General features: G+C 43.7%; 1 protein-coding gene across 2 annotated transcripts; it reads left to right on the top strand.

Annotated features, from left to right (window-relative positions):
• Nucleotides 1–1,690: 1,690 nt before the first annotated feature.
• LOC118965320 (uncharacterized si:dkey-191g9.7) lies at nucleotides 1,691–21,037 on the top strand. Of its 2 annotated transcripts, XM_036984177.1 has the most exons (3): nucleotides 1,691–1,887; nucleotides 11,293–11,848; nucleotides 19,132–21,037. In XM_036984177.1, exon 3 carries the CDS (start codon nucleotides 19,141–19,143, stop codon nucleotides 20,704–20,706), a length of 1,566 nt encoding a protein of 521 aa, XP_036840072.1. In that variant the 5' UTR covers nucleotides 1,691–1,887; nucleotides 11,293–11,848; nucleotides 19,132–19,140; the 3' UTR covers nucleotides 20,707–21,037. The 2 variants fall into 2 exon arrangements, with proteins under 2 accessions (XP_036840072.1, XP_036840079.1); XM_036984184.1 differs by lacking the exon at nucleotides 1,691–1,887 and having other exon boundaries at nucleotides 11,148–11,848.
• The last annotated feature ends 1,901 nt before the right edge of the window (nucleotides 21,038–22,938 follow it).

The raw sequence follows: 22,938 nt of genomic DNA, 5'->3' as shown, positions 1-22,938 counted from the left end.
ATCTTCTATGTCCTCTAGCAGAGCTTTCCCCAGAAACTCTGAGCACTAGACAGACAGGAATGTCCAGTGATGTGCAGAGAAAGTCTCTCTGTTGACTTGTGGCCCTCAAGGTTGTTGTGGCCCTCAAGGCTGCATAGATAAAAAAAACAACTCTGAGTCAACAGAGGGATGTTATTCTCAGCATGATTTCCTGTCTTATACTTTAGCCAAAATCATCCTCAAATCGTCTTCTCTCTACAAAGAGACTATAGGGTGTATTGTAGAAATGCAAGACCCACTTAACAGAGACCAAGGACAAACCCTGTCCCTTGAGACCTGTGTGGAAACTACAGTGAGCTACAATAGTATTGAGACAGTGACACATATATGTTTTTGGGGCTCTGTACTCCAGCACTTTGTATTTCAAATAATACAATGACTAGGAGGTTAAAGTGCAGACTAACAGTTTTCATTTGAGGGTATTTTCATCCATATCGGGTGAATGAACCGTTTAGGAATTACAGCCCTATTTGTACATAGTCCCACCCATTTTAGGGGACCAAAAGTATTAGGACAAATTTACTTATGTGAGTATTACAGTAGTCAAAAGATTTGTAAAAATGTATTTGTCCCATATGCCTAGTGCGCAATGATTTCATCAAGCTTGTGACTCTACAAACTTGTTGGATGCACTTGCTGTTTGTTTTGGTTGTGTTTCAGATTATTTTGTGCCCAATAGAAATGGTGGCTCTGATAGGGGGCTTAGCAAACGTAAGTCTAAAGAAGGTGAAACAAAAGACTCTTGTATGTGATCCCTCACCTCCTGTGGTAAACACAAATGCTGGGCTATCGTTTTTGTCCGATCCTGTACAGGTGTAAGATTTACAATTTGACCAGTATTGTCACAGAAAAATGATCCTGCAGCAAAAGGATTTGAATGTTTAGTGAGTCCATTCACTCTTTTCCGCCAATGTAATGTTGCTTGACTGGTGGTTAGGCCATCAGCTGTCCCAAATTAGGCTACATGAAAAGTGCAATACTGTTAATTAATTTAACCTTGTGTTAGTACAGGTTTTCAGTGAATTTATGTAAATCCTTTATGTAAAACAGAGTGATCAAATTCAGAACTTACATCTGTATATTGTCTGTCTACTGTAGCTCCATCGCTTTAATCTCAATTTAGATCGGTGCTGTTGATCCTCGCCCTTTGACCTCAGTTGATTACAGGCCATGGTATCTTATAGGTGATGATCCTAAAGCTTTGACAACTTCTACTGTCAATCTGAAAGGTATAGATAAAGTGTGACAAAGCAACCCGCAATAAAAACACATTCAATATCTATAGTTTATGAGGAGTCACACTCTGTAGAATCTGCACACTGCGACTCGCAATGTAATAAAATTTGCCAGTTTTTGATCTGAATTCCTTTATTTCAGCTCATAATGTCATCCCAGGTTTCAAAATGAAACAGTGCTTTGTATGAATCACAGAAAGCCATCAGACGAGAATCATGCATGCTGTGCAGATTCCTTCTATCAGGCAGTGAAGCCAGAATAGGAAAAACAAATGGGTTTAGGAATGCGTTCTAGGTCAAGGTGAGTCTGTGTGTGAAACTGAATACGCAGATATACTGTAGAGTAGATGTGTCTCAGGGTTGTGTGCGTAGGCGTGTTTGCAGGGCCAGAATACAAGGAACTGAGCTCTAAAAAGCACCTGTGAATGAACAATAGTGCACTTTGGAACTGCTGATACGCTCTACACTGAATCCACAGTTTTCGCAGGATCAGGCGTGAGCCCCACAGTCAGAGAGGGGTGTTGTGGCTAATGCAGAGGTCGCTAAACCAACAAGAGAACGAAGAAACCAGAGAGGAGCATTGGAGCACCATAGATGATCCTGTAATATGAAGGTAATACTATACATGAAATGGGACAGGACAAGTTACAACGCCTTCCAATTTGTCCAATTACCACATACCTGCATGGCTTTGTGTGTTCTTCAGTTGGTGAAAGGTGATTATACTGTATAAGATAGTTATCGGTTTGAATCCAGATAAGAATTTTAAAGTGTCCAACAGGTCAAATGTTTTGCTGTGTTGTATGTGTGTAGTATGTGTGTTGTATGTGTGTTGTATGTGTGTTGTATATTCCATTACCATATGGTCCTGTTCCTTTATGTGCACGTAATTATGTCCTATTTCAGCGTTTCCCAAACATGGGGTTGTGATAGAAACTATGAAATAAACCATTTTAAAAATGTGCTTGGTTCACAGAACCGGGGTTACCTCAGTAACCTCTGGTAGCCGTTAGATGTGGTTGTAATAAACAGAGTGGTTTCTGTTTCCTTCCTACAAATGTGACTCTATCTTTTGAATGGTTTAAGCTGCAAAATGTTATGACCCCTTCACTGAAAGCTAAGACTCTAAGGAACACTCATGTTTCCCTCTACAATGCCCACAAGCCGCGCAGGACTCATTAAAACAGAGTGGACAAGACCAGGCACTAAGCAGACTGGGGGGAAAATAACATCCTCAACGAGAATGTTCTTTTCTACATAGAAGATCTTACAGAATTATTGCCTGATGATCTTCTGGACTTCCCAATACCTTTCCGATGCATTTCAGTCACTTCAAATCATACTTCTTTCAGAAGTTGAAACGCTGTAAAAAGTCAGACTGATTTGTAATAGACTTATAGCGGCAATTAAAAAAGTAAACATTGGCCACATTTTTGACATGGTGTGTAAACATTTTTTTTGTAATATCAAAATTGGTTCGCAGGCCAAAAAAGTTCAGGAACCCCTTTAGTTTAGTTTTAGTTATTTAATTAAACCATTTTAAAAAACAAGCACACATAAAACTTGAAAAAGCCATACATGCACATGAATAAAATCATCGAGGACAACACACAATAACGTCTTGGACTTATTTCCATTGTGGTCCTCTTGAGACAAGATGGCTAGACACGATTGAACACCGTATGTCAGTGAAATGATAAAACAACAACATAAAAGAAGAACATCTATCTCATCATTCCAGTTACATCATAGGGGTTATTCATATGGGCACAGAAGACATCAAACATATTTTTACTTTATGTTTAAAGCTGCCCAGAGAGGACGTTGTTTTTATGGGCAGAGGCAACTCATTCCATTCTGAGGCTCCAGTATACAAGAAAGTACTGTACCTTTCCCAGCATTACTCCTGAACCTGTATAAGCACACATCAGCAACACCTGATCTGGTGCTGTGATTGTGTGCATCCCTAACACGAGGAAAGTAATCACTTAGATATCTGGGTGCAGGACCATAAATACTCCTGTAAACCAAACCTAGTCTAATCTGGGACACCCTAGCCTCAACCGGCAGCCAGTTTAGTTCCTGAAAGCAGCTCCTGCCTATGTGAGTAGTACATGGACTCACCTTCAATACTACCCTGATCAACTTATTCTGGGCTATCTGAAGCTTCCTCTTCATAAGTTTAGATAAGCCCCCAAACCAGAAAGTAGTAGCATAGTCAAAATGGTATTGAATGAGGGCAGTAGCTAGCACTTTCATGGAGTCCTTATCAAGCAGCTTGAACTTTCTAGCCAAAAATGCAGTCCTGGCATTAACCTTCCCTAGCACCTTATTGGCCATGCTCACACCTCCCAAGCTTCCATCAAGGATACATCCCAAGTAGCTAACAGAGGTTTTAATAGTCAGCAACCCCCCCCCCCCCCCAACTCCACTCTGGTTTCAGACGACCTACACAATTTAGGTCTGGATCCAAAATAATTACTTCAGTTTTCCCTAAGTGCAGAGATAGCTTATTATCTCCAAGCCATTTGTTAATGTTAGTAAGCTCTGTGCTAAGTATGCTCTCCAACATAGTTTTTTTTTGGTGAAACACCAGAAGTGTAGAGTCATCCGCATAAAGAAAAAGACGGCAAGAACAAGCATCTTTCATATCGTTAATATACAATAAAAACAGCAGAGGCCCAAGCACGCTCCCTTGCGGAACGCCACAACTCATTGGTTTTGCCTGAGACAGTGAACCATTAACCTCTAATACTTAGTCCCTACCTGATAAATAGGACTTTACCCAGCCTAGAGGGACACTGCTTAACCCCAGTGCCTCCAGTTTGGAGATTAGGAGACAGTGATTAACTGTATCAAAGGCCTTCTGTAGGTCAAGCAGTACCATTCCACACAGATTTCCCTCATCAATTTCTTTCCTGATGAAGTCAGTCAAGTAAAGTAGACATGAATCAGTGGAGTATGTTTTTCTAAAACCCAACTGAAAATCATACATTAGACCCTGTTTGTTAACATATTAATACATTTGCTCATCTACAATTCTCTCCAGGATCTTTGATGTTACACAGAGGATAGATACAGGCCTATAATTCCCAGGGTCAGACTTTATCCCCTTCTTATACAGAGGTATAACTTTAGCTTGTTTCATGTCCCTGGGAGAGAGATTAACGATATGCGTAATACAAGGGCCAATTTGCTCTGCAGAATCTATAAGAAACCTTTCAGGAATATTATCCAGGCCTGTGGCTGGATAAACTCTGCCAGCATACTGACTATTTTGGCTGTTGCTACCTTTGCAAAATAAAAAGTGTTTGGCTGAACCCCTAACTCTACATAATACTTCTTGACTTGGTTGCTTCCATACAAACCAGAACTGGTGGGCAGCTTGCTAACCAGCTTTCTGAATTCATTGGCAACCTCTGCTTTTTCATATACCATCTCCCCTTTGATGTTCAGTTTAATGCTGTTTAGTTTGTTTTTGGTAGTACTACTACAGCCTAGTTCCTTAAATGATTTCCGAAGCTTTTTAGGGTCATTTTTGTTCTCAATTATTTTCTCAGCAAAGTAACCCCTCTTAGCTTCATCCATCCTGCTCTGTGCTTCATCCATCCTGCTCTGTGCTTCATCCATCCTGCCGTCTAATGGGAGCCATCACATTCACCACATCAAGGAATCTACATTTAAAGTCTTCCCAGGCACTGTCTACCCCTACACTCTCTAGCACAGGTGACCAGTCAATTTTACCCACTTCCTCCCTAAACTTTTCAACACAGTATTTTTTGAGTCCTCTAATATCTTTAAAAATCCTCCTTGTGCAAAATGTAATAAAAGGATCACTGATTCCATATACTATTACTCCACTCTGCGAGTCCACTCCCTCTCCACTCCCTGTCATACAGTATATACAATATGTACACAGCACAAGAGCTGAAAGGCAGCACATGTGGCACTTTCATTTTGTTTGCTGTCGTGAACACAAACGTGGATATTAGAGTGCAGGTCCGCAGATTAAACTGTCCCCAAGGAGAGAACAGCTTTACTGCAAAATGTTGTAAAATGAAACTTGACCGAAGAGAATGACCTATTATGACAGATAATGTTCAATGCACATATATGTGTAGTCTTCTCTTTCCAAGGGAAAATGTTTAGCCTACAGTTGATGCTTGAATAGTGCTATAAAGTTTCTAGCCTTACTCAATCAATCAATCACATTTACAGTGCCTTGCGAAAGTATTCGGCCCCCTTGAACTTTGCGACCTTTTGCCACATTTCAGGCTTCAAACATAAAGATATAAAACTGTACTTTTTTGTGAAGAATCAACAACAAGTGGGACACAATCATGAAGTGGAACGACATTTATTGGATATTTCAAGCTTTTTTAACAAATCAAAAACTGAAAAATTGAGCGTGCAAAATTATTCAGCCCCCTTAAGTTAATACTTTGTAGCGCCACCTTTTGCTGCGATTACAGCTGTAAGTCGCTTGGGGTATGTCTATCAGTTTTGCACATCGAGAGACTGACATTTTTTCCCATTCCTCCTTGCAAAACAGCTCGAGCTCAGTGAGGTTGGATGGAGAGCATTTGTGAACAGCAGTTTTCAGTTCTTTCCACAGATTCTCGATTGGATTCAGGTCTGGACTTTGACTTGGCCATTCTAACACCTGAATATGTTTATTTTTGAACCATTCCATTGTAGATTTTGCTTTATGTTTTGGATCATTGTCTTGTTGGAAGACAAATCTCCGTCCCAGTCTCAGGTCTTTTGCAGACTCCATCAGGTTTTCTTCCAGAATGGTCCTGTATTTGGCTCCATCCATCTTCCCATCAATTTGAACCATCTTCCCTGTCCCTGCTGAAGAAAAGCAGGCCCAAACCATAATGCTGCCACCACCACGTTTGACAGTGGGGATGGTGTGTTCAGCTGTGTTGCTTTTACGCCAAACATAACGTTTTGCATTGTTGCCAAGCTTGGGAAATCTTTTTGTATCCAAATCCGGCTTTAAACTTCTTCACAACAGTATCTCGGACCTGCCTGGTGTGTTCCTTGTTCTTCATGATGCTCTCTGCGCTTTTGACGTACCTCTGAAACTATCACAGTGCAGGTGCATTTATACGGAGACTTGATTACACACAGGTGGATTGTATTTATCATCATTAGTCATTTAGGTCAACATTGGATCATTCAGAGATCCTCACTGAACTTCTGGAGAGAGTTTGCTCCACTGAAAGTAAAGGGGCTGAATAATTTTGCACGTCCAATTTTTCAGTTTTTGATTTGTTAAAAAAGTTTGAAATATCCAATAAATGTTGTTCCACTTCATGATTGTGTCCCACTTGTTGTTGATTCTTCACAAAAAAATACAGTTTTATATCTTTATGTTTGAAGCCTGAAATGTGGAAAAAGGTCGCAAAGTTCAAGGGGGCCGAATACTTTCGCAAGGCACTGTATTTATAAAGCCCTTTTTACATCAGCCAATGTCACAAAGTGCTGTACAGAAACCCAGACTAAAACCCCAAACAGCAAGCAATGCAGATGTAGAAGCACGGTGGATAGGAAAAACTCCCTAGAAAGGCCAGAACCTAGGAAGAAATCTAGCGGGGAACCAGGCTCTGAGGGTTGGCCAGTCCTCTTCTGGCTGTGCCGGGTGGATATTATAACAGAACATGACCATTATGTTCCAATGTTCATAGATGACCAGCAGGGTCAGATAATATTAATCACAGTGGTTGTCGACGGTGCAACAGGACAGTACTACCTGGTAGAGTTTCTCACACCACAGATGTTTTACTGCTGATGCACCTCTTATGTGTTTGCTTCAGGCCAATGGAACTCCAAGGAGATGGTGTATATCTTTTTTTGTTATTTTCTTACATTTTCTACTATTATTTAACTAGGCAAGTCAGTTAAGAACAAATTCTTATTTTCAATGACGGCCTAGGAACAGTGGGTTAACCGCCTTGTTCAGGGGCAGAACTACAGATTTTTACCTTTGCAGCTCAGGGATTCAATCTTCCAACCTTTCGGTTACTGGCCCAACGCTCTAACCACTAGGCTACCCTGCCTCCCCATGTATATCTTTATCTCTGACGGTCGTGGTTGGGAACGAGGCATACTGAAACAAAGCATTATTCGGATATCAATGCCTGCTCCAATTTTTTTAAATCACAGACATTGTTAATAAAAGGTGTTTTTGTAATGTTTATTCAAATTTTCACGGATAGTTTGCATAAAGAATTGGAGAGTTGTTTGTGTGTGCAGGGATTAGGAGGGGATCTATTCAGTGAGCCGAGTGTGTCAGTCATCCATACTCTTTTCAGACAGTTTTCTTCTTGGTGCTCTTCTCTGCCGGTAATTATATCTGAGCAGCTCGGGCTTTCTTGTCTCTCACAATGTCGGGAAGATAACACGACCATGTTAGGGCATTGCTGTTGCTGAGATCCCTTGTCGTAGCAGGGTTGTATGATAGTGCATCTAATTTCATTTCAGTCTGAAATTCAACAGACAATTTGTCAATCTGTCTCATTACCCCTTCTGTCTGATTCTATTCAGGTCCTGAAACTGTTACTATAATTGGAACAGGAGTTCTGACATCATTCTTAGCAGTGTAGGTTGTCGGTCAGCAGGGTAACACACTATGAGTCTGCCTCAATCCTCCATCCCTCGCTTACTGTCACTCTTTGAAGATAACCCTTAATCCCCACCTATATGTCTCTGGTACAGCCCCCCTCCAGATGTTCAGTCTGTCTTAATGAGACTGGTGCTCCTAATAATAACTCTTCCTCCCTCCCCTCCCCCCAAGGCCGCTACAACAATCACAACCACTGAGATACAGACACACAAGCATAGCCCATCCAATCAAACGCAACCCCTTTCCACACCTCGATAAGACTTGTTAACAATGCTACTCCAGGCAATGTGTGAAAATGATGTTAGCTTTTTCATAAAAGCATGAAACTTAGTACGTTTGTATAGTTTTGGGTCCTGGACATTTTCAGAAAGGGAGCCATTGCAAAAGCGCCTCTTGGCAGCCAATTCTATTTTCTGCCATAGCCGGTCAATCCATTTTCCTTCATATGATTACAATGGTAATATGAATATGGATTACTGCCAGTACAACATCATAAACAGTTTTCCTTATTATATAATGGTCAACGTGGTTGAGCCATGGCAAAGAAATCAAATTAAATTGCTGTTTCTAAAAATGTACAAAATATAATATATATTTTTTATACATAATGCTGGAAAGTGAAGCTCAGTTTGGGGGTAATGCCATCAAGCATTTTTTAGTCAACCATTTTTGATTCTGCATCACCAAAAATGAATGGAGTCAGCCATTGACACCAAGCTAAGGCAAGAGCAAGCAGGATTCTGGGACAAGGATGTATGGTCCCCCCACTTCCCCATTCTCACTTCATAGACATCAAGGCTTTTGCTAGTATACATGGTGAAACTCTCTGGAAGATCTTGAGATTCGATTCAATATACACTAATCAAGGTATACTATTTTGACCACTTTGAATGCAGTGTCATTATGGGCAAGTCTGCACGGTTCACTGTGCAGTCTGGAGTGAGACAGGGTTCCATCATCTCTCAGATCCTCTTCCTTATTACTATTGACTGGATCATGACCAAAACCACATCATACAAACCCAGAGATATTCAGTGGACCCTGTTTTCCCAGATGGAAGATCTCTAAACTTAACCAAAAACCTTACATTGTGCATATGCCCAACTCCTCCCATCTGGAGATCTAATCAATTCAGCCTCAAAACAAATGCAAATATAACAGCAATGTCAAATCAGTTGTTTTGTATGCTTTGTCCGTGTTTGGAGACAAATCTCAGGCTAGGGTCTTGTACACTCTGATCTACTATGACCCTGTTGGTCATCCATGTACTTATTATATGAACAACTGTCTGGTGGTCAGATGTACTCTGCTGTACTTTCTTGCCTAAATTGACAGCTTGTCACAGCTCGCACTCCAACCTTTTACTATGTACAGCTAAAGATGGTTTCTTCCAGCCACATACAGTAGCTGCTGCTTGCTCTTTGGGGTCTCGGCCGGGTTGTTGTAAAGCACTCTGTGAAAATCGCTGTTGTGAAAAACGCTATGTAAATAACGTTTGTTTTCATTGATTTTGATGCGATGCGAAATTAGCTTAATTGATGTTATATTGACTGCTAGTGCCATCATAGAAGAGAGTTGTGAAGTGTTCAAAAATGAAAATGTTCTGTTAAGAAATATAAGCTGAGGAGTGGTGAGTGGCATTTGGGACCAGCAATCGCTTGAGGTACATACCTGCCCATGAAATCACCCCATGAGCTCCCTGGGTGCAGACCAATCAAATGCCCTTCCTGTGTTCAGTAAATTTAAGCAGCGTCACACAATATCCACTTTGATAACCAGGGGCAAGAAGACAGCAGCTGTATGGCTTTCTATGCCACATACATGATATTATATTGTGTAAACATTGTCAGAAACTGACATTTTATTGGATTGTCTTCCATGGCTTACCATGGTGGTCCACTAGTAAATAATCATCTGAACAATTTATGATGTTGTACATGGCAACATTGTAATCCGTGACCATCAAAACATAGGTGTACACATCACCTTTTCTGTGTTATCAGGTTTGGTTCAGCAAATACGAAGTAAAATACCTTGTCCAGTTATGGCAGAATAGAAAAATGTCCGCAACGGCCACCAGGAGGCATTTTTGCGATGGCTCCCTTTCTGAAAATGTTTATGCTTTTGTGAAAAAGTGAACATATCACCTAAAATTAGGCACATATCACCTGGACCATAAACAACAATATTTTTTTGTATCTATCTCAGCAGCATGCACTAAGCACAGCTAATTAGGAAGATCAAAGGTTACTTTTGTTCCCTCTGCTAGATAAATATAATTATTTAATTTGACCCTCCATGTACAACTACAATATCCCAAACAAGGACATTTGATATGTCTGATAGGCTTTGTCATGACTGCCTTTTGTTTGATCACACATTTTCTGTCTTCCAATCAAACACCCTCTCTGCCTGTGTTTTTCACCGGTTACCGTGGTGAGGATAGGTCCTTTACTGATCTTTACCCTTCTCTCGCACAGCCAATGGACTCACACTGTTGCATTTGAATGTTGTCCAGGGGTGTCTGACTCACATGTTATCAAAGCAGGATATAGTATGTTGGTTGCCCCTGGATACTTATCTACAGTCAGTTTTGCATTCCCAATTTTTAAGGTTATGATTTGGGAAAGGTAAGCTGATCCTAGATCTGTGCTGAAGGGAAACCTTATGAATTACAATAAATACTGTTTTATAGTGTCATAGCTATCTAATCCATTCTACCACATAGTACTACAATACTCCCATATTCCCATTACTTTTCATCTTAATATGCCAACTCAAGCAAATTACATTCATGCTTTTCATTGGTTGTCATGCAAAGACGGACATACAGTACCATGGCATGTGACATCCATGCAGAAGTAGTAGACTTAAAATCACATTGTTCTCTTGTAACTTGACAACTATGAGCACTGTCAATTCCAGGTGGACATGTTTTCACTGTCTGTCGCCACCCAGCAACTTAGAAAATGAACATTCATCCGGGTCCCATTGAGTATTGCAGTTTCCATAGCAACAGGGACAGAGTGATGGAGAGTGGTCGAGAGTGATGGGGAGTGTGACAGGGAGTAGGTGAGGTAAAAGTCGAAATAATGTGTGTGTGTGGGTTCGTGTGTGTGTGGGGGGGAGCAAGAGAGGGAGGAGGATGGGAGAGAAAGATGAGGATGAGAGAGAGAGAAAGAGAGAAAGAGGAGGATGAGAGAGGGAGCGAGAGAGGAGGAAGAGAGAGAGAGAGAGGGGAGGATGAGAGAGAGAGAGAGAGAGAGAGAGGAGGATGCAAGAGAGACAGAATGTCTGTGTGAGGGGGTGTTTTTTTCACCATCAAACCTTCTATTTTTGCCAGAGCATTCATTCATGCAATTTCCTCTCTCTCTCTTCTTCTTCCAGGTGGATGGAGTGGCAATGAAGCAGTCTGCCTGACTGAGCATCTCCTCATTATCATTCCCCCTCCCCTCTCTTCATCCAATTCCCTAGTCCTATCTGCCATCCCCCTCTCCACCACATATAGAGCCAAACAACTACCACCACCGATCACTAACACCATCGCACACACATATAGAGACACACACACACACAAACACACACACACTACCCCTCTCTCCTGGGATACGATTTGAAGATTCACAAGTGCAGCCTCTCATTTGTAATCAGATGAAAGAGAGGATTATCTCAAGGTTTGCCCAATCTTGTTCCCGGCCAGGATAGAGGGACGGAGGAGGAAGAGGAGGAATAGACTGGAGAGGAGGGAGGACTCTGTGGATGGTGCGTGGCAAAAGGAGATCACCTGTAGAGAACCACTTTCCTTTCCTTTCAAACAACCTGGACTAACAGGGGTTTTATCCTGGGATCCTGGAGGATAACTTGACTCTGACACAAAGAAAGAGAGAGAGAGAGAGAGTAAATAAAGAAGAGGAACATAAGGATCTTATATTTTTTCTAAAAGGTAAGCAGGGGTTACAACAGAGACCTTTCAGGTTGAAAAAAGTGAAATCGCTGCATTCCAGAGGTGTAGAAATGTTGTTGTTGTTGTGTGTGTGTGTGTGTGTGTGTGTGTGTGTGTGTGTGTGTGTGTGTGTGTGTGTGTGTGTGTGTGTGTGTGTGTGTGTGTGTGTGTGTGTGTGTGTGTGTACATGGTTGGGAGTGGGGATTTTACTTACAGGTTATTTGGGGGGGGGCAATGAATCCAGGCCTTGAGTGAGTCAGTCAGTCACCATCTGGCTCTGGTCTCATACACACTTCAGATACTTGGCGCATTAGTATTGTTTAGGTGTGTCTATAGCATAGTAGCAGGAATATCCCGTTGTTGCATTGCGTGAGGTACATTCTGAAATGTTTGAAGGATTTATGTAAAAAGAAAAAAGGCAACTAATGCATTTATCTGACTTCTCACACCTCCATTTTCATACTACCACACATCAGGTGTTGTGTTCTGCTGTCAGTGGGCAAAGTGTTGGTATTCCTTTCTTTATCGCTGACTGGTCGCATGCTCCTATAAACCTTTAGGCCATATCACCTGTCTGCTTTGTCTATTTCCAGAAGTGACCTAACCTCTGATTTTACCAGCTTAGACGTAACCAATTTATAGGAGACAGATGACTTGTTGTGCCTCTGTGCTTAGTTACACTTTATTTGGATAGTCCGGATAGTCAACTATCTGTTCATAAGCAACTGCTTGCTAAGGTTAAGGTTGGGGTTAGGGTAAGGGTTAAGGTTAGGGTAAGGGTTAAGGTTAGGGTAAGGGTCAGGGTTTAGTAGATAGTTGAAATGTTACTGATGGTCTGTAGATGGTCTGTAGAGCATGTACAGACTTTCCAAAAAGTGTTACTCTGTGCTCTGTACTTCAGGTCAGCTTGCCCACTGACACCAGGCCCTACAGTGATTCCATTGCACAATGTTAAATGACTTACACAAACACATCATGTTGTAATTGACTGTGAAAACACTCAGCTTTGAGCTGTCAACACAGATGACTTCAAGAAATACATTGAACAACACATGTCATGCATGTTATCCCAAAAATACTGTTCATGTTGTTGCGACTGCTTTCTTATTCAGTCTGTAAAGCCCTCACAGAGCCCCTACACGTTACTAATGAGGAGGTGTACCATGGGACTGGGGTGGGATGGAGAGCTACCACGGGGCGTTAGGCTCCCAGGGTAGAGCAGGCTCATTGGTGATGCTTTTAAAGCTAAACTGACCCTAGAGGCCTCTTATGTGAAGTAGAATAACAAGACACTAAATGGGAATGAAATGCACCATTTTAAAAAGCCCATAGAAGGGTATATAGAAAGGCCAAATTCAAATTCTATTGTTAATGTGTACCAGTCTGGTTTTAGACCAGGACATAGCATCTTTTCAGCAGCTATGCTCGACTTAAAAGACGTGTTAAATGGCTTAGATCATGGGAATCACTGTGTTGCTTTATTTACAGACCTATCCAAGGCCTTTGATACTGTTTACCATCCCCTACTCATTCAAAGGTCTGAAATTGGCCTCGGCCAGATGTCTCGCAAGTGGTTTGGGAGCTGTCAGAAAAGGACACTGTGTGCTTTCTGATGGTGTCAAGTCAATATCACTAAAGGTGTCCTGCAGGGGATGATTTTGTGACCGGTCCTCTTTACTATTTATATCAATAATAGTAACATTCATCTGCATTCAGATGACACTGTCATGTATGCTGTTGCTCCTACTGCTGACCAGGCTGTTGGTGCTGCAATCGGATTTTTGTTGCCTTACAGAAAGCCCTTGTTGATTTCAAATGTGTACTTAATTAATGCGGGAAAAACTAAATGTTTGTTGTTTTCTAATTCTCATACAAATATTTCAGATGGTTCTCTCAGCGAGCAGATTCCAGCCTATAAATATCTAGGCTTTTGGATTGAGAATGTGAGGTTTGAAAAAATGAATGAGCTAATTAAGAAGTGGAGATTTAAAGCAGGCTTCTTTTATTGAAGAGCACATAAAGAACATGCACCATACATACACAATGTATCTTTGCAGTCTTACACAGGAGAGTCATTACATTTACATGTTAAGGGTACATTTACATGTTAAGGGTACATTTACATGTTAAGGGTACATTTACATGTTAAGGGTACATGTACATGTTAAGGGTACATTTACATGTTAAGGGTACATTTACATGTTAAGGGTACATTTTGGCTGTATAGAACAAATATTTCAAGAGTCTAAATGAGAATAAATAAGAAAACCTTCCTGCCAGCTCTTGATTGTGGTGACAGCATTTATCAGAATGCAGCAACCACTACTCTAAAACCCCTGGATACACTGTACCATAGTGTGCTTCGCTTTATCACAGGTAACAGGTTAAATACTCATCACTGCATCATTAATCAGGAGGTCGGCTGGACCTCTCTAAATTCCTGTAGATGACTTCATTTCTACCTTTTTGTTTACAAAGCTATGCTGCACAAGTTTCCAACTCACTTCTCTGTTAAAGTAGAAAAATATGAGGCACCAAACCCGCTCACAGGGTTGGTTAACTTGAGGTTTGTTGTGTCTCTACCGACCTAGGTCGAGTAGTTCTAACACCTCATTTACAATCCTCATTACATCTTGAATCCCTGGTTCCAATAGTTCAGCTTAGAATACTGATGAGGAATGAATTCACTGAGGTTTGAGTGTGTTTTGGTTGAAATAATTTATTTGTGAAATGTAGTATATCTGTCACGTTCGTCATAAGGAGTAGACCAAGAAGCAGCATGGTATGTTTCCATCCTGTATTATAGAATAGAAAACTTCAAAGAACAAACGAAACGTGAAGCTATAATAATGCTCACAGGCAACTAAACATAGACAAGATCCCACAAAGCACAATGGGAAAATGGCTACCTAAATATGATCCCCAATCAGAGATAACGATAAACAGCTGCCCCCAACATAGACATATAATTCACCTAGATAACCCACCCTTAAATCACACCCCGACCTAACCAACATAGAGAATAAAGGCTCTCTATGGTCAGGGCGTGACAGTACCCCCCTCCCCCCCAAAGGTGTGGACTCCGGCCGTAAAACCTGACTCAATAGGAGAGGGTCCGGGTGGGCATCTACCCTCGGGGGCGGCTCCGGTGCGGGGCGAAGTACCCACTCCGCTCGTGGACACGTCATCGGAGGAACCGGACCGTGGGTCGTCGCCAGAGGAACCGGACCGTGAATCATCGCCAGATGCTCCGGACTGTGGCTCGTCGCCGGAGGAACCGGACCGTGAATCATCGCCAAATGCTCCGGACCATGAATCGTCGCCGGGGACTCCGGACCATAGATCGTCGCCGGGGACTCCGGACCATAGATCGTCGCTGGGAACCCTCGCAGGAGGCTCCGGACTGAGAACCCCCGCTGGAGGCTCCAGATCACAGACCGTCGCTGGAGGCTCTAGACCGCCGATCGTCGCTGGAGGTTCTTGACTGCCGATCGTCTCAGGAGGTTCCGGACTGTGGACCGTCTCAGGAGGTTCCGGACTGTGGACCGTCTCAGGAGGTTCCGGACTGTGGACCGTCTCAGGAGGTTCCGGACTGTGGACCGTCTCAGGAGGTTCCGGACTGTGGACCGTCTCAGGAGGTTCCGGACCGTGGATTATCGTAGGTGGTTCCGGACTGTAGACCGTCGTTGGAGGTTCCGGACTGTGAAACATCGCCGGAAGCTCTGGACTGGGACCTGTCGCCGGAAACTCTGGACTGGGACCTGTCGCGGGAAGCTCTGGACTGGGAACTGTCGCCGGAAGCTCTGGACTGGGAACTGTCGCCGGAAGCTCTGGACTGGGAACTGTTGCCGGAAGCTCTGGACTGGGAACTGTCGTCAGGAAGCTCTGGACTGGGAACTGTCGCCGGAAGCTCTGGACTGGGAACTGTCGCCGGAAGCTCTGGACTGGGAACTGTCGTCGGAAGCTCTGGACTGGGAACTGTCGCCGGAAGCTCTGGACTGGGAACTGTCGCCGGAAGCTCTGGACTGTGGTGGCGCACTGGAGGCCTGATGTGTGGGACTGGTACAGGTGGCACCGGGATGATGACACGCACCTCAGGGCGAGTGCGGGGAGGAGGCACAGGACGTACAGGACCTTGGAGGCGCACTGGAGGCCTGATGCGTGGGACCAGTACAAGTGGCACTGGGCTGATGATATGCACCTCAGGGCGAGTGCGGGGAGGAGGCACAGGACGTACTGGACTATGGAGGCGCACTGGAGGCCTGATGCGTGGGACCGGTACAGGTGGCACCGGGCTGATGACACGCACCTCAGGGCGAGTGCGGGAGGAGGCACAGGACGCACTGGGCTGTAAAGGTGCACTGGAGACACAGTACGTATGGCCGGCGCAGGATATACTGGGCCGTGGAGGCACACTGGAGGTCTGGTGCGTTGAGCTGGTACAACGCGCCCTGGCTGAATGCTCACTTTAGCCCGGCAAGTGCAGGGCGCTGGCACAGGATGCACTGGGCTGTGAAGACGCACTGGCGACACAGTGCGTAAAGCTGGTGCAGAATATCCTGGACCCAGGAGGCGTACTGGAGACCAGGAGCGCTGAGCCGGCACAATCCCTCCTGGCTGGACGCTCACTTTCGCACGACAAGTGCAAGGAGCTGGCACAGAACGAACTGGGCTGTGGATGCGCACTGGAGACACATTGCGTATCTCTGCAAAACGCTCCTCACGGTGACTGTCTTGCTCCAGACACCAAAACATCCACTCCACCTCATCACTCACCTCAACTATCTCACAATACTCCTCGCTCAGTCTATCCCAATATTCCTCTTCGCTCTCAGACTCGCCCCTCGGCTTTGCCGACCAACCCGTGTGCACCCCCCAAAAAATATTTGGGGGCTGCCTCTCGGGCTTCCATCGTGGTCGTGAACTTCGGAGTCGCCGTTGATCCTCCTGCGTCTGCTTCCATGGAAGGCTTTTGTCTCCTGCCATTATGGCCACGCCGCTCGTCTCCTGGCCACACTGCTTGGTCCGTTTGTGGTGGGATCTTCTGTTACATTCGTCTTAAGGAGTAGACCAAGATGCAGCGTGGTATGTTTCCATCCTTTATTATGGAATAGAAAACTTCAAAGAACAAAACGAACAAATGAAACGTGAAGCTATAATAATGCTCACAGGCAACTAAACATAGACAAGATCCCACAAAGCACAATGGGAAAATGGCTACCTAAATATGATCCCCAATCAGAGATAACGATAAACAGCTGCCTCTGATTGGGAACCATACTAGGCCAACATAGACATATAATTCACCTAGATAACCCACCCTTAAATCACACCCCCGACCTAACCAACATAAAGAATCACATCTCTCTATGGTCAGGGCGTGACAGTATCTGTACAGCTGTATCTTGTAGTTGATTTTTTTGCTGTTTTATTGAATTAGCATGTTGATTTGTGAATTGTTTGTTCTTAGGGCACTATTTCGAATGAGACCCTGGTCTCAATTTGGCTCCCCTGAATAAATACAAGTAAAAAAAGACATTAAGAAATAATACATGTTAATAGATTCAGCAAAACATCCTTTTAATCATTATTCCTGTGTTGGGAAGCTTGTCGTTGGTTAAGTGAAACCTGTTTCGTGTATACAGTATCAGGGTGTTTGACTTAAAGGTTATGTGACCGAGGTTTAGCACTGTAGCCGACATCGTATCATCACGCCATGTCACAAGTTAACACATCCAGTACAAAAGCATTAGAGAGGCTACATTGGAGACATCCCTTAATGCTCTCAAAGAAGACACAGACAACCCTGTGTTTCTCCTGTAATCTTATAGAACATCGAGGGGCTGATCCAGACCTGATCTGACGGGCTAGTCTCTGCCACTGTGAGTGAGGGATACCTGGCCAGTCTGCTCATGGTGTAACAGATGTGATTGTACTTCGTAACTAAATGTATTTTTTTCTTTTTATTGAACCTTTATTTAACTAGGCAAGTCAGTTAAGAACAAATTGTTATTTACAATGACGGCCTACCAGAAGGCTAAAGGTTTCCTGCGAGGACGGGGGCTGGGATTAAAGAACATTTAAATAATAACAATATAGGACAAAACACACATCACGAGAAGAGAGACACCACAACACTACATAAAGAGAGACCTAAGACAACATAGCATGGCAGCAACACATGAAAACACAGCATGGTAGCAACACAACATGACAACAACATGGTAGAAAACCAACATGGCAGCAGCACAACATGGTAACAGCACAAAACATGGTGCAAACATTACTGGGTACAGACAACAGCACAAAGGGCAAGAAGGTAGAGACAACAATACACCATGCGAAGCAGCCACAAGTGTCAGTAAGAGAGTTTTTGACCGAAGAGACGGCGATAAAATGGTCCAGTTTGAGTGTTAGATGCAGCTCGTTCCAGTCACTAACTGCAGCGAACTGAAAAGAGGAGCGACCGAGGGATGTGCGTGCTTTGGGGACCTTTAACAGAATGTGACTGGCAGAAGGGTGTTGTATGTGAGGATGAGGGCTGCAGTAGATATCTCAGCTAGGGGGGAGTGAGGCCTGAGAGCGTTTTATGAATAAGCATCAACTAGTGGGTCTTGCGATGGGTATACAGAGATGACAAAAAAAAAACTATAACTTGGTATTTGTTTCATTAGTCTATTGTTGATACAGTCCCAAAATGTTTTGCATGTCAGCAATCAAGTTTTCAAGATAAATAACTTTCAAAATACAGAAATAGAGCCGGTAAGATGCATTTAGCATCATATTTTGCACCATCGCAAAAGTCAATATATTGATATGCAAGCAGTAGGTCCTGTTCTGAAATAATGCATTCCATTTTCATATTTACAATGTGTACGAATTTACAAAACACATTATACAGGCTGTATTTCTGTATTTTGAAGAATACATATATTGGAAACTTGACTGCTGACATGCTAAACATTTTGGGACTATATCAACATGAACTAATGAAACAAATACCAAAAGATAGTTTTGGTGTGGAGTTTTCCTATAACGTGTCAAAACACTTGGGCTAGACTACACTTCAATTATTTAAAAAAACATTGAAATTCTAGCTGTCAAGTCTGTCGTTACAGTACACTAGCTCCAAGCAGGATGATAAGTCATCTCATAATAAATAAATTAGCATAGTACCAGATTACTGGTTTCATCAGGGAGTCCTCATGCATAGACTGTGTACAGTAAGCTCCCATTGACATAAATAAGAGCTTATGTCCCTGTCTGTTTCCATTGTGTTCCAGGGCTTTCCCATGGCAGAGAGTGGGCATCCCGAGTCAGCACTATACCCACCAGGGGGCAGTGTTTCCCCTGACTCTGCCCTCTGCACCGACCCCCTCCTGCCTCTCTCTAAGAGTTCCACAGATGGGCTGACAGGTCCTCTGAAGCAGGAGGAACTCAGGAAGGGCTCCAGTGAGCATACGGCTCCATGCTCCCAAAGAGACAGAGAAACGGGCAGACAGAGGCCTTCCCAGGTTGTCCAGCACAACCTCCAACCGGACACATCTGTCCGCGTGGACCCCAGGAATGCTGTCCGCCCTCACACAGCCCATCACCACGAGGAGGGCAACACCAGTCATGGTCACCAAGCCTTCGGAGAGATCCAGGCGCCCCACCCCTTATCATCATCACAGAGAGACTTGGGAGGACTGGATCTATCCAGGCTGAATGTCCAGAGGAGTCACTCAGATCCCCTCCACATGCTCAGGGAGGTCCCTGCCCCTCCACCTCACAGTGAAACCAGCTGCCCTTTGTGCCCAGGGAGAGACTACCTTTCCCAGGATGCCTCTCGTAAGGTTTTCTCCACCTTAGCCTGCAAGCAGCCCTTGCAGCTCCAGCACTGCAATACGACCACAACCAACCCCACTGCCTGCAGACAGGGAAACGGCGGGGGAGGCAGACCCACACAGCAGCCTCAGGACGGGTGTGTCAGGGTCGGTGCCCCTAGCCCCTCTAACACAGCCGCTAACGTCGGCGGTGAGGCCCAACGCCTACAATCATGTGAGGAGGCCATCTGCTATTGCACTTTCGTCCACCCCCACGGGACGTTGAAGGACACTTTTGCGGCATACTGCCACCCCCAACACATCCCCACCCCTGCCCAGCTTCTGCCACACCTTCCGGGCACAGAAGCTGAGTTCAGGGACCAGAGGGTGCTCCCGCCTCACCTGGCGCCTACCCTCCTCTCCCTCCCTCGCCTCATGTCCTCCGTCAGCGAGACAGGGCTGGATGCCAAGCGCCTGCTGCAATGCTGCAACCTCAATTGTAACCTCAACTGCTCCTGGGCCAAAACTCTACACCCTAGTGGAGCCCTGCAGCAGGACATTCAGAAATATAGCTGTATGAGCAGCAACAATGGAGCCACCAGGGACACAGGGACCATGATGTCCCCCAGGGAGCTCAGGGACGTTGGGGTGCAGACGGGCCAGGTCCACGAGACGTGTCTGGCCCACGTGTTCCCCCAGGTCTGCCTGGTGGAGGAGAACGGGAATGAGAACGGGAACGGGAACGAGAACGGGAATGAGACAGACACGTCCCAGAAGCCCCCAGTGAAGGAGGTGAAGTGGGATGCGGAAGGGATGACATGGGAGGTGTACGGGGCTTCTGTGGATCCTGAGGAGCTGGGCCTGGCCATCCAAAAGCACCTGGAGCTGCAGATCAAGGAGACTGCTGGCCTCGCTGCCAAGCTGTCCCGCCAGGATCCAGCTACATCCAGGAAAAGCATTGGTGGTGCCGTTGGCTGGAGGAAGAGGAGCGGGGTGTTGGGCTATATCAGAACCCCAGCCTGCTGCGCACGCTCCAGCACGGCCGTGGACTGAGAGGGGAAACCTGAACACTGGTTTCCATGGTCAAGATGGCAGTTGCTTTATTGCACATCAAATGTGACTCCAATTCACCAGAGATAGTGTCTGGATTAGGTCTGGATTAAGAAAATCTGTGTGGCTGTCAGAATCATGGCATGTGTACAAGAACCTACCTGCTGAAAGAGGTGAATGGAAAGACAGTGAAAGGTTCCATTTGGATGGATTTGATTGGTAACGGTACCTTCATCATCACCGTAGATGCCAAGTGATAGAACAGAGTGCTGCCATAACAGTCATACAAAGTGATATAATGTTTTCTTACTCATTGAAGAATGTTTTATTTACTGGGGGGGGGGGGGGGGGGGGGGGATAACTCGATCTGAGCAAGGGGTTTCTGTAAACGAACATGCATAAAGGTATAAACAACACAGTGTAGGAAAAGAAAGCTCCAATACAGCACAGACTTCGAATCACTATGGCTAGAAATATGTGTATATCTTCCTCTCATTTCTGATGCTATGATTTAGTCAAATTCTGTGTGAATGTTTGAAACATACCGTATACTGTATAGGATTTAGAGACCACAGAAATGTATACCTTTTCACAATCACTTCTACCGCTCCGTATTCACATAGAAAATATAGAAAAGTTATCACAATGCTGAATTGACAGTACGTCATAAGACTAGCATAGAGCAAGACTTAAACTGACCTCCGATGATTCATGCAACACTGTGATGCAGAGGAGAATACCGTGACATAGAGAAGGGGTTAACAGACTGGAGAATGTGTATCAAGAACGCAAACATCTCATCACATCATACAATATATTAATGCACATAACAATAGGTGAAATGGCGTGTTTGTGAATACATTTTTCATTCCATTTTTCAACTTCTCTTATATAAACAGTTATTGCGTTTGACCCTTTAATGCCAGGTAGACAAACTCATTCCATGGAGGGCGTAGTGTCTGCTGGTTGTTGATTTTCCCTGTTAATTAAGACCTAGACAACAAGGTGCGGGAAGTTCCTTATAATCAGTGGCCTTAATTAAACAATGAAGTACAAGAGAGGAAGCAAGAACCCGCAGACACTCAGCCCTCCGCGGAATGAGTTTGACATGCACTTTCATGTATATGTTCTGTGTGATGATTGTCTTGTGGACTCAAAACCACAGCCAAATAATTATTTTAGTCATATATCTAACCAGAAGGTTAAAAGTGAACTGTTAACCAGTAAACAGTCATGTTGTTTATCAAATAACAATCACTGAAAAGACTCTACTCTGAGTCTGAATTCTATCACTACTGTAACAGTATCTTGTCAATTTACTGTGCCATAGCAATGTGCTGCATTGGTATTGTAAAATGGATGAGTTACAACTAGCCGGTTAGATTGATAAACCTGTCAAGTATGTAATTTACAACATATTGCATTCGCGAGAGATTTTGACCAATCACAACAAACACAACAGGTGCTGTAACCTGATTTAAAGTTGCTTTTTACTGTGGCTACAATGCAGCGAGAATTGTTTAATCATGATATCAGTTGTATAATGTCGAAGAAAGCTATTGTTGTTTATTAAGTAATGACCAAGCTTGGCATTAAAGGGCTCTATTGTTTTTTACAGTATAATTTGAATACAATTCATTTATCCTACTTTAGTAATAATCACAAAGTTGCCATTTCAGGTCACAGCACAGATTGTTCAGTATTGTTGGGTTTCTATTGGAGGCCGTGAGACCAGATGGCAGGTTAAATAGGAGTCCTTATCAGTAGAATATTACTGCTGTTATCAAGTCTTTAAAACACCCACCTGTATTGATGGTTATCTGTATTGATAATTATGTCCAATGTAAGTCGATTTGTAACTTGGCAAACCCAGTAATACCCCAAATGAAGGGTCAATATACAGTATGTCTCAGATAATGTGTTCTAGGCTACTGTTGATATCAGCAATAAAGTATCTTAGATGAAGTTGTGATGGTGACGTCCAGGAAACTGTGTTTCCCCCCTCTGTATTATGGAGCCTAAACAAACCTCTGGTGACACTAATGTCAGAGTGTAACACTAATGCAGTCACAACAAATAAAAAATATGTTTTTTCTTGCTGTATCAGAATCAATGTCACTGGAGAGGCAAAATTCACAAAATGACAAATATTTTTAGACTACGGAAGGTTCAATCTGCAATTGAGAGCTTGGTAAATGTAACCATTGACCATGCATGATATCAAAATGATAGTTT

Source organism: Oncorhynchus mykiss, chromosome 1 (genome assembly GCF_013265735.2).
Source record: "Oncorhynchus mykiss isolate Arlee chromosome 1, USDA_OmykA_1.1, whole genome shotgun sequence".
Taxonomy (NCBI): Eukaryota; Metazoa; Chordata; class Actinopteri; order Salmoniformes; family Salmonidae; genus Oncorhynchus; species Oncorhynchus mykiss.
This window is presented reverse-complemented; position numbering and strand designations above follow the sequence as displayed.